The sequence below is a fragment of the Dendronephthya gigantea genome, unplaced genomic scaffold (genome assembly GCF_004324835.1).
Source record: "Dendronephthya gigantea isolate DGI-Jeju-01 unplaced genomic scaffold, DenGig_1.0 000001F, whole genome shotgun sequence".
NCBI lineage: Eukaryota > Metazoa > Cnidaria > Anthozoa > Malacalcyonacea > Nephtheidae > Dendronephthya > Dendronephthya gigantea.
Window position 1 is genome coordinate 3,314,211 of NW_021163011.1, and position 14,895 is coordinate 3,329,105.

General features: G+C 36.0%; 1 protein-coding gene across 1 annotated transcript; it reads left to right on the top strand.

Moving 5' to 3' along the window:
* Positions 1 to 305: 305 nt before the first annotated feature.
* Positions 306 to 11,688, top strand: LOC114524306. The gene is made up of 16 exons (XM_028545450.1): positions 306 to 1,138; positions 2,437 to 2,737; positions 3,433 to 3,456; positions 4,062 to 4,136; positions 4,963 to 5,109; positions 6,638 to 6,726; positions 6,920 to 7,067; positions 7,179 to 7,220; positions 7,458 to 7,639; positions 8,150 to 8,218; positions 8,505 to 8,625; positions 8,705 to 8,827; positions 9,213 to 9,257; positions 9,959 to 10,198; positions 10,743 to 11,086; positions 11,326 to 11,688. Exons 1-16 carry the CDS (start codon positions 911 to 913, stop codon positions 11,332 to 11,334), a joined length of 2,187 nt encoding a protein of 728 aa, XP_028401251.1. The 5' UTR covers positions 306 to 910; the 3' UTR covers positions 11,335 to 11,688.
* Positions 11,689 to 14,895: the final 3,207 nt, after the last annotated feature.

Below are 14,895 nucleotides of genomic sequence, written 5' to 3' on the forward strand. Positions count from 1 at the left end.
ATAATGTGTGATTAATATGCTGGGTCTTCAAGAGGAACAACAAATGAGCCACAGAATAAGAGGTGACGTTTATACAGACAGTTATTTGTTGACCAATGATCATCCATGGGAGAGATCGTCACAACGAGTACTCATGGACTCATCTCTCGCCAGCACGCTCCTGTGTTTACCAAACGGCACACGAAATAACTTCCTATAGGAAATATATATGTCTGAATGTAGAGCTAGACAATGTCCATCCAAAAAATTACTACATTAATTTACACGATGCTACATGATCGAGGATTCATGTTTAAAATTTCTCCATTTTTTTACTTTTTAACCGTATTTATTTTTTTATACCTCTTTACCGATGCAAGGCCACACTAAAACACTAAAACAACTTTTATTTTAAAAATCCATTTTGGAATAAAATTTCAGTTTATTCTCTAAAATCCCCGAATTCATCGGCTAGCCTACAGAACGTATTAGGTTTTCCAAATATATCATGTTCGTTCAGTCCCATGGGGAAATTGTGGTTTCCATTCCTTGCCGGACGCAAGATGTTTCAGGTGTGACCATAGACGGAGTCTTCACACATTTTGTGGGTTGATTTCCGCTGGCGTTTCTGTGGTACTTATACACACCCTTTATTGCCTCATTTGGCAGACAAGAACTATTGTATTCATGAAAAACATTTCGCCGCCTCGCTTTTTCTCTAATTATCATGAAATTCTTTAGAAAAATGCTTCGTCAATTCGACTGTAGCTTTAATTTTGAGTATAATTGCGCTCATTAAAAAGTATAGAGTAACGGCAACTATTGTGGTAGAATCTTCCAACAATTTTAGTCCGCCATCATTATCATTAATATCGGATGTACATGCAGCCTATTTGAGTGTTTGTTTTTTGATCTTGAACTTAATATACGCATGCATAAATTATATTTATCAAAGAAATCGACACTCTCATTATACTCTCCTCAGTCACGAACTGCATGTCCTCCTCCGTACGACACGGGCACGTTGAAAATACATGCTATGGACAGAACGAAGTCGTTCCAATGTAGTTTTCATTTCCTTTTCGTAATGATTACTGCGTGCTGTTTTCCTTGCTGTAATACGTTAACGACAAGTGCACCCACGGCCACACCGAAGATTGTAAGTCTATATTAAACATCTTTGTTATACGTTGTTATTGCATATAGCAGTCAGCTTTTATAGTGTGTAAAATATTGTTCAGGTATACTTTCACTTAGCTTCAACTATATAAGTTAGACAAACTAAAGGAAAGTAGCTGTATTAAATTAAGTCTTATAGTCTATACTCAAATGTTAAATTATACTTTAATTATGTTAGATTTAATCAACTGACATGATATGCAAAAATTAAAGTCCTAATGAAGTTAATGCTGCGGGTAGCAGGTTGTAAAAATATATGTGTTATTTTCTACTATATACACCCGCGATTAATATTAAAACCTCCGGAACTTAGATAACAAAATAGAGTGTGAGTCACGAAATAAAGTTTCATTCAAACTCCTATATAGAGAAAAGAAAAGACGTTCTATACTAGCTTGTATAGAATCAATAGAATAAAGTGTTATTTTTTCCAATCATTGAGTGCGAAAGTTTAAAGCTGCTTTCTACATGCACGAATTATAGGGGTATTATATATACGCTATGATATATGCCATTAGCCTTTATTGCCTAGTCCTAGATATCAGGAAAAGATTTTGAGCACTTTTAAAAATGTGTATCATGTACTTTACTGCCCTTGCTTATACTTTTGGCTTCGGTTGACTTTATTACCTTTCGTTTTCGTGTGGATAAATGAATGTACCATATGCTCTCAAATATATATCGTGCCGAGATCAGTAGCGCCGTAGCGGCATAATCATGATACAGGTCCCGAGTTGAACTACCTCAATATCAGATATATGTGAAAACAATAACGTTGTAGTTGGCTGATTACCACTAGCAGGCTTGGACTATTCCATTCTCTTCGTCAATTCATTCATATCAATCGTTCTTCAATCAATTTTGAATCCAAATCTAATGCACTGAAATTTGCATTAAAACACGTGTATATATATGGACTATGGTTTACGTTTCTTATACGACGCTAAATTTTAAGCAATGTTAAACACAAAACACTAGCAATGATAAACATATTAAACAGATTGGTCAAACATGGTTATTATACGGACCCGGTTTTTCAGTTTCATATAGATCAATATATTCAAGGCACTAATGCATGTGATGACGCGTTCATGCGATACGGACACAGCCGTTCACTATATGATACTCACAACATTTCTTGCTTTTTACAATAAAGAAAAAGACAAATAGATTTAACTGCCCGGAGGCAACAAATGTGCGAAAGTGTCAAACAAATTCCTCATTGATTTCCTACTTCTAAAAAAGATGCATTCTATCAAGTATTTCATTGAATCATAGAACAAAACAAAGGAAATCTACATCGACACAGTTGAAGTAGTCTTTATCAACAAAACAGTTTTGACCCATGAAAGTGTTGAACTGGTTTGCAAAGTTGAGCCAAGGAATGCCACATTGACTATAAAATGGATGAAGGGACAAGAAAATCTTACTGAAAACGAAAGGATTAAATCTGAACGAAATAAAATTACAATCAACCGTACCGTAGCAAATGATACTGGTTATTATACATGCATTGTAAAGACTCCTCTCGGTTTTAAGAGAAAAACAGCACACTTGACAGTGGAGGAAGAAGACGACGGTAAGTGTTCGTGATGTAGATCATGCAATTTGGTTAAAGTTTTTTGGTTGGAACCTAATTCTGATCTTGGATGAATCATGCCCATGACCTTGGTTATTATGCCTCTTCATGCATGAAATAATTATTGGACAGTATATTTAGTGTAGAGCCCGGCAATAGCAATCACGTGCAAGCCTATTTTGTTACCGCATTCACTAGCTATTTACATTACACGAAATACGAACGGAATTGGTGACATATATTCATCGAGTTTAACGAAAAATACTATTTCGTTGCATGCTCGGCAGAGCCATTACCACGCAAATAAGTTTATAACACAGTCCACGAGTTTGATCCTTGCATTATGTAAATAAAATAGAAAATAAATGCCCATGCGTGTAGCTTCAGTCCAGAAACCAATTGACGAAAAAACGAAATTAGTCTAATCATATCTAAATTCTCGACTATATTTTTATAATTAACCGTTCCCAATCGAGCAGGGTACTAGCGTCTAGTCGCGAACCGCAAAGCATCTATGGACTGTTTGGAGGGACAAATGATTATTTCATATCATTTGGGAAATGACTAATTATAGTATTATAAGTGCTGCTCAGTTGTGTCGTGACAAACATTTTGAGCTAACCGAAAAATTGAAATATGAGGTGTTTTCACTAATATTTATACCAGAATTTGACACGGAACATTTTTACTTGCAGACGAGGAAGAAGGTGAAGATGATGGTAAGTAGACAGATAGAACGAATGGGTTGTTTTATCGCCATGGCCCATAAACTAAAAAGCATACATTCGTATGACGTTTGACATCAAAAAAGGACTTGAACCTTAGTTGAACCAAATTTGTTAGTTAAGTTGGCTCATATATAGTTTTGATGTGTCGTCGATAGTCGGAATTAAAGTTGTACATGAGGGATATCCTTTCGTGGTTTTTGAACTGAGAAGTACTCTATACAATCACGTTAAAATAACGTCCGATTTTTGCGGTGCTTTATTGCACTTTATTGCACGGTGGCGTATGTCGATGAAGCCTATATAAAGACGAAAATGCCCTAACGCGATGTGTAAATACGACTGACGCGAATTTTCAGTTTTTAGAAGCAGAAAAAGTTTGATTCTAAATATAAAAAAGTTAAACCGCTTTACAATCCTTAACATTGTCATAACAGGATAAAATTCATTTGCTCCTGGAAACAATATAGCTTCGGGCAACATTGGCTTCACAGTGTTACGTGTTCCCACTTTGGTCATTAAAAGTACTTTTGTTTCATATACAAGTGAAGTTTCACCCTTATTTATATATAGGCATTTCGTATTGTTTTTGAATTTAGATTTTTCAGGAAGAGGTGATCATGAAGTATCGCCCGTCACCGAACCTCCATGCGGACGCCCACAAAGGAAGGAGCGTAAGTCTCTGTATATAGGAACTGAAAATATATGAATGAAAACACCCTTATACACGAGAAGTCGATTAAGTCCATTATACATGAGAAGTCGATTAAGTTGTTATACGTTTCACCGAAGGATGAATAAGTAGCAAAACCGCATGATGATACGTTTCATATAAGGTTGGAAATAACCTATAAGATTATAAAGAAACATGCAAATTCGTTCAGCAAAACATTAGAATGTAATCTTTGTAATCTGTCTGGGCTATACTTATGGTTTAACATCGATGGAATCATAAGGTTTATAATTTCTGGGATACTTGTGGTTTAACATGAATGGAGTCATAATACTGTGACGAACGGACCAGTATATTAGAGAATAACTACTATATCACTCGGCCAATCAGCTTCCGGTATTACCATGCATGCTCTATATCGCTACCTCATATGAGCTATATCGATGAGTGATTTTATTGAATTCATTAACAAATCTATATAGAGTCACTTATGAGTTCAATCCCACCTGAAGGTAGCTATTCTCGAATACGCGGTTAACTAGAACACGTGCATGTATGCCCTACGACGAGTACGCGGAATATATAAACTATAAAGTCATCTCGAGTAATATAAAAAGCCACTTGGATGGTCGTTTATCTAATTATTTGGATTTTATTTCCCAAGAACATGATCATGCTCTAACCCGTACTTATAATTTTGCATGCCGACAGCCGATCAACGAAACAAATTAGCAGTTTGTAGGTAATACACCTAAAAAGCTACGATTAGTATATTGAAAATCATTGCTGATAAAAATTTACTTATGCACACATACTATGGATCATAGGTACAACATGTAAAACCTTGGAAGGTTTTCCGAACTGTAAATCAATTGCCCCGGATGTGGACATCAACGACATCGCGATTATACAAGAGCAGTCAAAGCATAAACATTTTCTGCGGATAAGAGTTGAATGGAAGGTTCCAAGAGCGGGTAAGGCACTTAAACAACTTTGATTTACAATAATTTGAATCAGCTGTTTAGAATGTTTGAAGCCAACTGCAGGCAAGTTGAGAGGTATACATTGTTACATATCGAGCTATACTTTAACAGAAAGCATTGAGAGGCTTGAGTAGTTCTTATATGTGAGATTGAGGGCGGAAGCGTCAAAGACGTCTTGAGAATGACAAATAGAGATGTGCCACGTCGCGTCTTTCACTCTCCAGTTCCCAATCTAAGCCTGCCTATATTCAGTACTATTTATTATTGCTCAGGCTTAGCAGAGTATCTGCCGTTATGGCCGACCTTCGTAGTTATGCATTCAGACTAATTTAGTCGAAACACGTAGTTTAATTTTTTACACATAAATATAAGACACTCAAGTGAATGAAGCAACCAGTCATATGTCGATATGAATCACTTAAATTTCCCAAACGTTCCAAAAGCTTTTGAAATCTCTTATTGTTTGAATTTGCACGAATGCCTCAGAACTCTTACCCTCTAAAATTATTATCTAAATTCAGATCATATCATTCTGTATTCTACGCGTTTAGCTTAGTTTTGGACCCTTAAGATTTTAACAATGGGTGACTTCGATTGGGGGACCGTCAGGCGGGGACGCCTTGTACAGTATTGGTTTTGGCTGGCTGTTCGTGGAAAATAATTGTGAAATACAATACACACGTGATAAGCAAGAAAAAGTAATTAATGTTAATTAATGACTGAATTGCACTACATGCACTGTATAGTATAATATTAGTATCCACAGTAGGATGATCGATTGGTTTGTCATGGATGGATCAGGTGAACTATTCAACTTCCTTTCCCAAAATTTCCTTTCCCAAGGTTTGTCATGCAGACGGACGTGATCCCCGCATGTCAGTTATGGAACAACTCATTTCTTTTTGCTCCTGTTGTGTATCACACGTACGGGTCAGACAACCAAACGAAAAATTCTTGCGAAAAGCCCTTACCAACATTTTCAGTAAGCACTTGGCTGTTGGTTAAACCTTCCAGACTTTAAGGCATCAACAGCTGCACGTGCATAACTAATGACTGAACTGCTTGGCATAGAATACAAAGAATCTCTTATTTTGTGTTATATTGCTTTGACAGTAATTATAGGACATGAACATTTGCATACAATATATAATATCTATTTCGGCGGAATATTTTTATTGGAATATATAGTCTTGAGAGCAAGCTTGATAGTATATAGGTATATAGGACCCAGCAATAAGATACCATGAAAATTAATATTTATAATTAATATTATAGAAGGTAGCTTCCTTTTATGGGCGGCTCCGAAGGTGTACCTCTTTTCTAAGAAATGTGCACACTTAGCTAGCTATCTCATTGTTTCGCTAAAGAAAAACCTTTTTTAAAAACTGGAGGAAAGGCATTTACTAACTTCACTCCTCCGATATGCTTACCATGCAGTTGCGATTGCCCTGGCAGTTTGGCATTGCATTTCATTACATTACATTACTTTTGAAGACTATTTATGTTTGTGCATTTGAAGGAAATTCCGACATTTGGGGATGGCAAGTCATGGTATCTGATTTATTGAGACGTCCGGGTGTTACCGAATGCAGACAAATAAACAAAATGGTATGTATGGTATAGAAAACCCCCCAAAATGGTTCAATCTCGTCTGATTCGTGCCTATATGCAAATTTTACAATTCGAGATATGAAATTTTAACACTATATTGACCGACTGTGCCTGAGACATCCGCCTCAATGATCGGTATATTAAGTTAAACACATTCATAATTTCTACACATATTTGTATAAAACTCTAGCATGATAAAGAATTGAAGAATGGCGATTTTTTCGTCGAAGAAACATTCCATAAGATAGATTACAAGTCAAAGATTGAAGTAGAAATAAGAAGTCTTCCTTATAGAGGCAGGGAAAAAGGAGTGACGAAAATCGTCTCGACAATTCAAAGTAATGTATCGCATAGGGGAGAGAAAGTTTAGCGGGCGAAGATGAAAAATTTTTTAATGGGTAAATTCAACAATTGGTAAATCTATTTCTCTTCTTTTATATTCATATCAGATGCTAATGACTGCCACTTTTTCCCTGAAAGACCCTGTTGTTGTAAGTAAAATTATTTATCTGATTTATCTAATCTCAACTATAGAATGCAGAGGAAATATCACGGATCTAGGAATTGGGGGTGGTGCAATAGATAGATTCCGAATCGTAAAATTTAGTATTCGAAAGCTCAAGTTACCAACACAATTCTTTTTTTCTTATTTTTAATAAAAAACCCGAGTATCATAAAAATAGTTCACATGCATAGAATTTAATTTCTGTTCTATATCTTCACATAAGACGTGATCAAGAATATTACTGTGGAACAAAGGGGTTCTACCAGTGCGGCGTTATCGTGGCCAGATTTGAAAAATTCTAGCCTCGCTTCAAGACTGAAGTTATTAGGATTCGCTGTCAGGTACAATGCAACAAAAAGGAACGACGATTATTGTCAAAAGGGAGTGTTTGAAACACGTGCTTCGGTAAGTATATGACATCTTCTGGTAAGGAATGGAAACAAATGTCGCGTAGCCATGTAGTATGAACAATGCAAACCGGAATAAATTATAAGATAATCAATGAGTTTATTTTCATTTGTGGTAGGATTTTTTATTTTATGAACTGAAAACACAAATTCAGATTCATGAATTTAGGTTATTGTCGTGTTGACAAACTAACCAGAACTAGCGGTATGACGTAATAAGCTGACTAACCAATTTCGTGATTAGTTTTAGCTTAGCTTATTTATGTATTTCGTGTTGAAATTTAATTTTCGGGCACAAATGACTCCAGGCGCACGATTATTCAGTTTTGTCCAGGTGCCTTATGACGTCATGATCTCAGATCAGCTGAATTAGCAAGTCCTGAATTGACCAGAATTGATCGACGTCCTTGCCTAATATAAATAACTCCGTTATAAATTTGAATTCAGAGTTTGTCTTGAATGTTTCGACTGAATACTAAACTTGACTCATTTTGTAACCTATTTATAGGACGCCTTTAACAAAACGCACATAATGGTTGATGGCCTCCAACCATTTTGCCAGAATTACTCCTTCAAGGTATCAAATCGTTACTATACTGCACTTTTGTTTCACAGAATAGGCGCTAGATGATTGCAATAATTTGGGGAAATACATTCCATGGAGATCGCTACATTCTTTATTTCTTTTAATTTGGAACAACAGCATTATGAACTACCAGCTTGTTTGCCAAAAAAAACAACTGGAGAGCTCAGGCCGGTTGTTCGAAAGGCAGTTAGCTTAAACGGTAGCTAAGCCAATTATGAAAGTACTCTCATACATTTTGCATGTGAATGACTGATTTGAGCATTTGTGTGTTCTTTAGGTCGCTCCGATTTTTCATTCGAACTTTTGTAGAAGTTGTAGTTTCGATTGTGATCGAAATTCTGGGGAAGGAATATACTCCAACTCATATCATTACCAAATGATAATTATCGAGCCGCCCGGTAGGTTTTTTAAATGAAAAACTAAATGTCTTTAAAATTTGAGTTATGTTATTTATGATAATTCTCCTCAATTTTTTAGAAAAAGCAGCCAGCAACAAGCAACGTTTGACAAATGTGCATAAAGCTATTGTGGTTGTGATGACAGTACTTGCTGTTTCAGTAATTTGTCTAACAGTGTTAGTTGCTTGGAGGAGGAGACGTGGTAAGCTCATTATAAAACAGATATATAATTAATGCAGCTAATTCAGGAAGGTTGTCCTCTACACGTGCACCTATAATTAATAATGATCGCCTATATGTTTATACGCCTCGTAATCAGTACAACGCCTTACAATATAGCTACAAAGCTATTCCTATAATATACAAACGCTACAAAAGTCGGTCCCGGAACGTAGAACACCTTTTTAGTCTGTTTGTTGTATTGCCCGTGTTTCTCACAATTCGTGACAACACTGAACGATATCGTTGAAACTGAATCGAATATAGTGTGTTGAAGACTGTGAACATTTTGGGAAGCAAAACTGATTTACACTGTTTAATCCAAATACTCAATCCAAACGCTTTATTCTGTTAATTTGATTTAACAGCATTTGAAAAAGGCAAGGAAACTGAGACAATTCCATTAGGACCTGGTAGGTGACGACTTTCTCATCCTTTTTTTCCACAACTCATGTTAAATTATTAAGGCTACGTCGGAAAAGGGCGAATTTCAGACCGGTTCCAACCGGTTCTTAATAAATATTGAAGATATGTAAGAACGCGAATATGTTTTATTTATAAATAAAATAATATAATTTGTTATTTCTTGTGAAAATAGTCGAAATTTTCGGTGATTTTGTTTACTAGTTATAGGAGCTACAGCTCTGACATGAATTTGAAATTTGAAACCGAAATAATTAAAATTGTTATACAGGTGCTGTGTATTTTAAATGTGATTAGTTCATTCGTAGTCCCATGACTTTAAATAAGTGCAAGTGATTTGCAAGTGATGCAATTGTTGCCCGCTTCTTGTCATAACAAAGTAAAGCGGGTTTTTTTAAGTGAAAATGTTGTGTAATATATGTATTCAGACTCTTGGGAAAACAAAACTCACTATATTTCCCTCGGAAGCATACATTAAGTGCATAGCATATTTCAAAGATATTAAGTTGTTTTAACCGAGAGGATTTTTGTTTGACACCAGTCCAAGTCCTTTCCGCTATTTCATACCATACCTGGATATGTACCAGTCGGCACTCCTGAGAAAATCTTACTCTAAAATGCGATTCACAATCGTTGGAAACAAAATAACATTAAGAAAGATACCTGATAAATAATCTTCTTTTTATTCTAGTGACGGAAGTTTTCATCGCTCATGCCAGTCATTGCAAGGATTGTGATGACGCTGTGCTTTCTGTAGCAACATATCTCAACATGACAGGGCATTGCAAATGTTCCCTTGACTTGTGTTCTTTGCCAAAGGAATGGTCTCCTGGCATGACACAGTACTATGAAAATCAAATTTCAAAATGTCCAAAAGTCATCGTTTTGTTTACAGTCAACAAAAATCACGAATGCGAAGATACCATAAAGGGTGAGTGTAAAGTTAATCGATCAAAGTCAACCAAAAAACGAGCCCACCACAGTTAACATATTCAATATTTAATTACATCTGCTTGGAATATATCATAGACAAGGTGACGCAGCTCCTACTCCTGTGTAGTAAACGAAGTTGAAGATAATTAAAATTTCCCTAAAAGATAACCCTTTGAAGTGGAATACTTCTACCTTCAAATTCATCTTCAATTCGTTCTTGCGACACTTTATTAAGGTCTGTTCACACGATCCAATTTTGTTGGATGGATCCACTTCTGATGGACTTTATAGTCTGTTGACTTGCAATATACGTGGTATTTTTTTGCTAATGGTATTCGACATATATTAAAAATCATGCAGAAATTATGTGAAATAGTTAAATCCTTATAATCCTGCCTTAATTGCATGATGTCATGTGTTCATGCACCTACTTTCTAAAGGTCTGTTCACACCATCCATTTGACGTATGGAATTCAGTGCGTTGTTTTAAGTTGATGTACCCAGCTACTAAAAGTAATCGTATTATCATATTTTATTTACAGCAAGAAATTATACTTACCAAGAGAATCTGATTCGCTCGGAACTCCTCACGAATTGCCCGACGACAAAATTCATTCCAGTCTACATGGATTTCCTATCCGATCTTGATATCCCATCCTTCTTACGAAACAGAAAATCGTTCTCGCTGCCTTCACAGTTAACAGAGCTTGTGCTGTACATTATTGGTGAGCCTGTCTGCAAGCCAGTCTCCGATTGCCCGATGCAGGCCCTGGAAGAAGACAGCAGTTTGTTGAAGCACAAGAAAATCCTGGAAACAAAAATTAAAGACCTGAATGCAAAACACCACAAAAAATTGAGAAACAAGAACAACAACATGCTGGAAAAGGTAATAGAGACTTCCAGATCGCACTCGTGCTAATATAAAATCACCGGAAAATACACGACTTTCTTTATTCGCCTTTTCGTTTGAAAATTTTCTATGAGACTTGCATTTCAACAAAATTTTCACTGAATGCATAAAAAATTTCAATAAAAATGACTAACAGTGAAAAGTTTCTCTGATTCCAACAACACATGCCTTCGTGTATCCTTAATTTGGGGATATTTGATCATATTTCTGTTTAGATCGTATGAACTGACTGATCGAACAAACTTGACGACCATAAAACCAAAGCCAACAAATGGAAGATGAACTCAAGCAGTCTAAACTAGTTATGACGTGCATCCTAATTTGTGTACATACATAGTCTTTTTTTGTAGAGTGATACACCGCGGTTTCATCTCAAAAAGTCTTTTACTACTACTAAAGCTACTTTTTTTAAACATTGTGAATATGTTTAGCTAAGTCCCTAAACGGTAATAATGGTAGTTTTTGAATGAGGCCTCTGTGTCAATTTTTACCTAATTTTACCGCAGCCTTGTGATCATTATCGAAAATAGTCTTTTCTTGTTTCAGAAAACTGTAAATATCTTAATCCAACAATAAAGTTTTTGAACAAAAGCTTTGGCAACTCACAATAATTTTTTAGAGTGTTTAAAAACGAATTACAGAAGCTATGAACTACATGGCCACAATAATAAATTATGACAGGACACAGAGCATATTTTGCTGGGATTTTTTTAGCATTTACTTCAATGTACTGAATTTCAGTCAGAGAAAACATATATATGCCTTCCCACCAAGTGCACATCAAAGCAATCACATGATAAAAATGATTTAATGAAACTTCAAAATATGAAAAATATGTTACAAAGTTACAGTGAAATGATAAAAATTTAATCTTATAACATCAAACGAAATGCATAACCATTAGTTATGCTTGTTAGCCATTAGTAGTTAACCATTAGTTAGCTATGACATATAATGTTTTTAGTAGGAGTACTCTAGTTTTGAGATCCACAAGGGCGTGGCGAACGAGCCACAGAAATGGATGGGGGGTGTTCATGTGATCTTACCAACATGTGATCTTACCAACACATAAATACTGTACAAACAGTGACTAGCTATGATGATAAACACTTGTTATAAACACAATCTACTGAAACATTTGATAAGAGGTGTGACGAGTTCGGAACAATTACGTAATTTTGGTTAATCTAAAATTAGTCGTGACAGTCTTGAACACATATTTCCATATACGGGATAATTGGCTTGTTTTACAAAATGAAAAAGACAAAAAGAAAGAGATGCGAGGGCGTTATTATAAAAATGGGTAGGGGTAAATGCGGATACGGATTGCGGATGGCGGATGCAGATGGGAAAATACGGATGGGGGTAAAATGCGGATAGGAAAATGCGGATGAGGGGGTAAAATGCGAAAAAAAGGAAAACGATTTTTATATGTAAAAGCTAGAATTTTAAAAATATAAATTTATTGCCTTTCTGAAAATTTTTTATCACCGCAATGGCTGCAGCTGTGTCCCGCGTGTTTTAGATTTCGTGCAAGAGAATCTGCGGATTTATAAAAGCATTTTTGTCCATCGATGTCTGGTTCTTTAGATAATTTCGAGCGAGTTGGTACAAATGTCGTTTTAGGCGTCCTGAAATTGACATACATGCCGAGATTTTCTTTAAATTTTTCCACAATCTCTTTATGATAATTTTAGGTAATCTAGTGAACTAAACTAGTACGTTTAAATTTAATTACTTATGCTCAAATTTACTTCACCTGAGTGAAGCAGAGTTTAAGCGGGTTGTTCGCTGAGCTAAGAATTCTTGTGTGCGCCGGGCCTGAAACATCAGTTCCCTAAGTGAAAACCAGAGTAAAATTGGATTTCAATGAAAGAATATGTTTTCTTCCCCAAAAAACAGTGACGGGTTTTCCATAAATGTATATTCAGGGCTCGTTCACATGAGCCGGTTAACCGAGAAAAGGACCGAGATTCAACGAAGCGTGAGAATACATCAACAGGGTAGGAACAATAACCATCATACGCCAACGATATATTTGCACCTTAAATTTTTTAAAATTCGTACTTCTTTCGCGAAAAAAATCTCTTTTCTTCTTGTGTTTCTGTTTCTTTACCACGACTAGCTTATCTTTCACGTTCGCCAAAGAAACGTTCCCAAAACTGCCTTTACCAATTTTTGATCGCGTCGCGTAGCGACAGCGATCTATAGTTTCGGCTTGGTTTTTTTTCCTGTCGGGTCGACCCCCAGCGTCGCTAGCTGCGGGCCATATCACCCTAATCACGAACCTGCGCACAGGTAAGTTGCTAGTTATATCACGTGTTGTATTCACTTTGGGCATATTTCGTTTCACCTTCGAACTTCGAAGCAGTAAAGTAGAATCAATAAAGCGATCAAAATGCTCGCAAGTGCTATCTTTATCTTTACACTCATTACACATACAACTAACTACACACGCCGAGCAGAGTAAGCCTGCACTAAAGGATTTCAAGCAGTTTCGAAATGGGCTGTTGTGTGTTTCTCCTGCTTTCAACATGCGACTATAGTTCGGTATATTGTTCATTTTTATTATTAACAACATTTACGACACAAAATTTGCATAGCTGGGCTGGCTACGCCGCTGTGAACGACGCGATCATATAACGCCTAGTAGGCGTCTTGTTAATTTTCGTTCGAGAGCGATGGAGCCGCTTTGAGAACAGGTAGTTTAAACGCATTTACATACATGAAAATCACATTGCAAATTACTGAAAGTATAACTCAATGCATGGCATGCAAATTTTCATTTTCCCGCCTTTTTCTGTTCACTGAGCTCTTGTTTGATCGTAAGAGAAATTCGCAAGTTGGACACAGCCATATTTATCCACTCATCCGCATTTTCCCATCCGCATTTTACCCCCTCATCCGCAATCCGTATCCGCATTTTACCCCTACCCTATAAAAATTTGATCTTATATAACTTTGTGAATTTGTAATATATATCATTAAGGATTGAAGAATGTTGAGGTTGTATTCTAAGGACAACTTCGGCTTGTAAAAACAGTGCACATGCACGATACAGATGATGGGAATACCAAATGAGCTAGATCCTTGCTATAAAAGTGTCTTTGAAAAAAAATATTTCATTCACCTCGAATAATTCAGTTAAAATCATGTACACACATTTAGTATATTTATTTTTTATCATTTATTTATATTCTTCGCCATGTTTGCATGGCTAGTGAACCACACTGAGTTTTAACTCCAGTTATGCATGGGGTCCCTTGCTTAGAAAATACAATTATACTAAATAGTCATAACAATATTTACATGAGTATAACTATTAGTGGTGGATATTATTACAAGATATTATGTACAATACAAGGCTGTTTCACAATATGCTGAACATGGATAATTCTCAACAACACAACTTCACATTTAGACTATACAAAGGATGAGACGAATTACATTTTACACATGCACTCTTAAAAGTTTGTGGAATATCCACGTCATATACATGTTCTGTGAGATAGTTATAATAATTAAACAGTTCAGATTTGAATTTAGAAATTGAGAGTTTGGAGTCGCGGAGATCTTCTGGTAATTCATCTAAAATTCTTGGGGCTCTGCAGTAGAAACTGTTCTGAAAGGTTGTCGTGTTTGCTTTATGTTATTAAGCGTGGTATAACGATCTGTGATGTCTGATCGTCTTGTGATGCGTTCTGATTCATTTATATGATCACAGGGTGTGGGCTACAGACTTGGTTTCCTGTCAGCACCGCTCCCAGACTTGTTACAACCTGCTG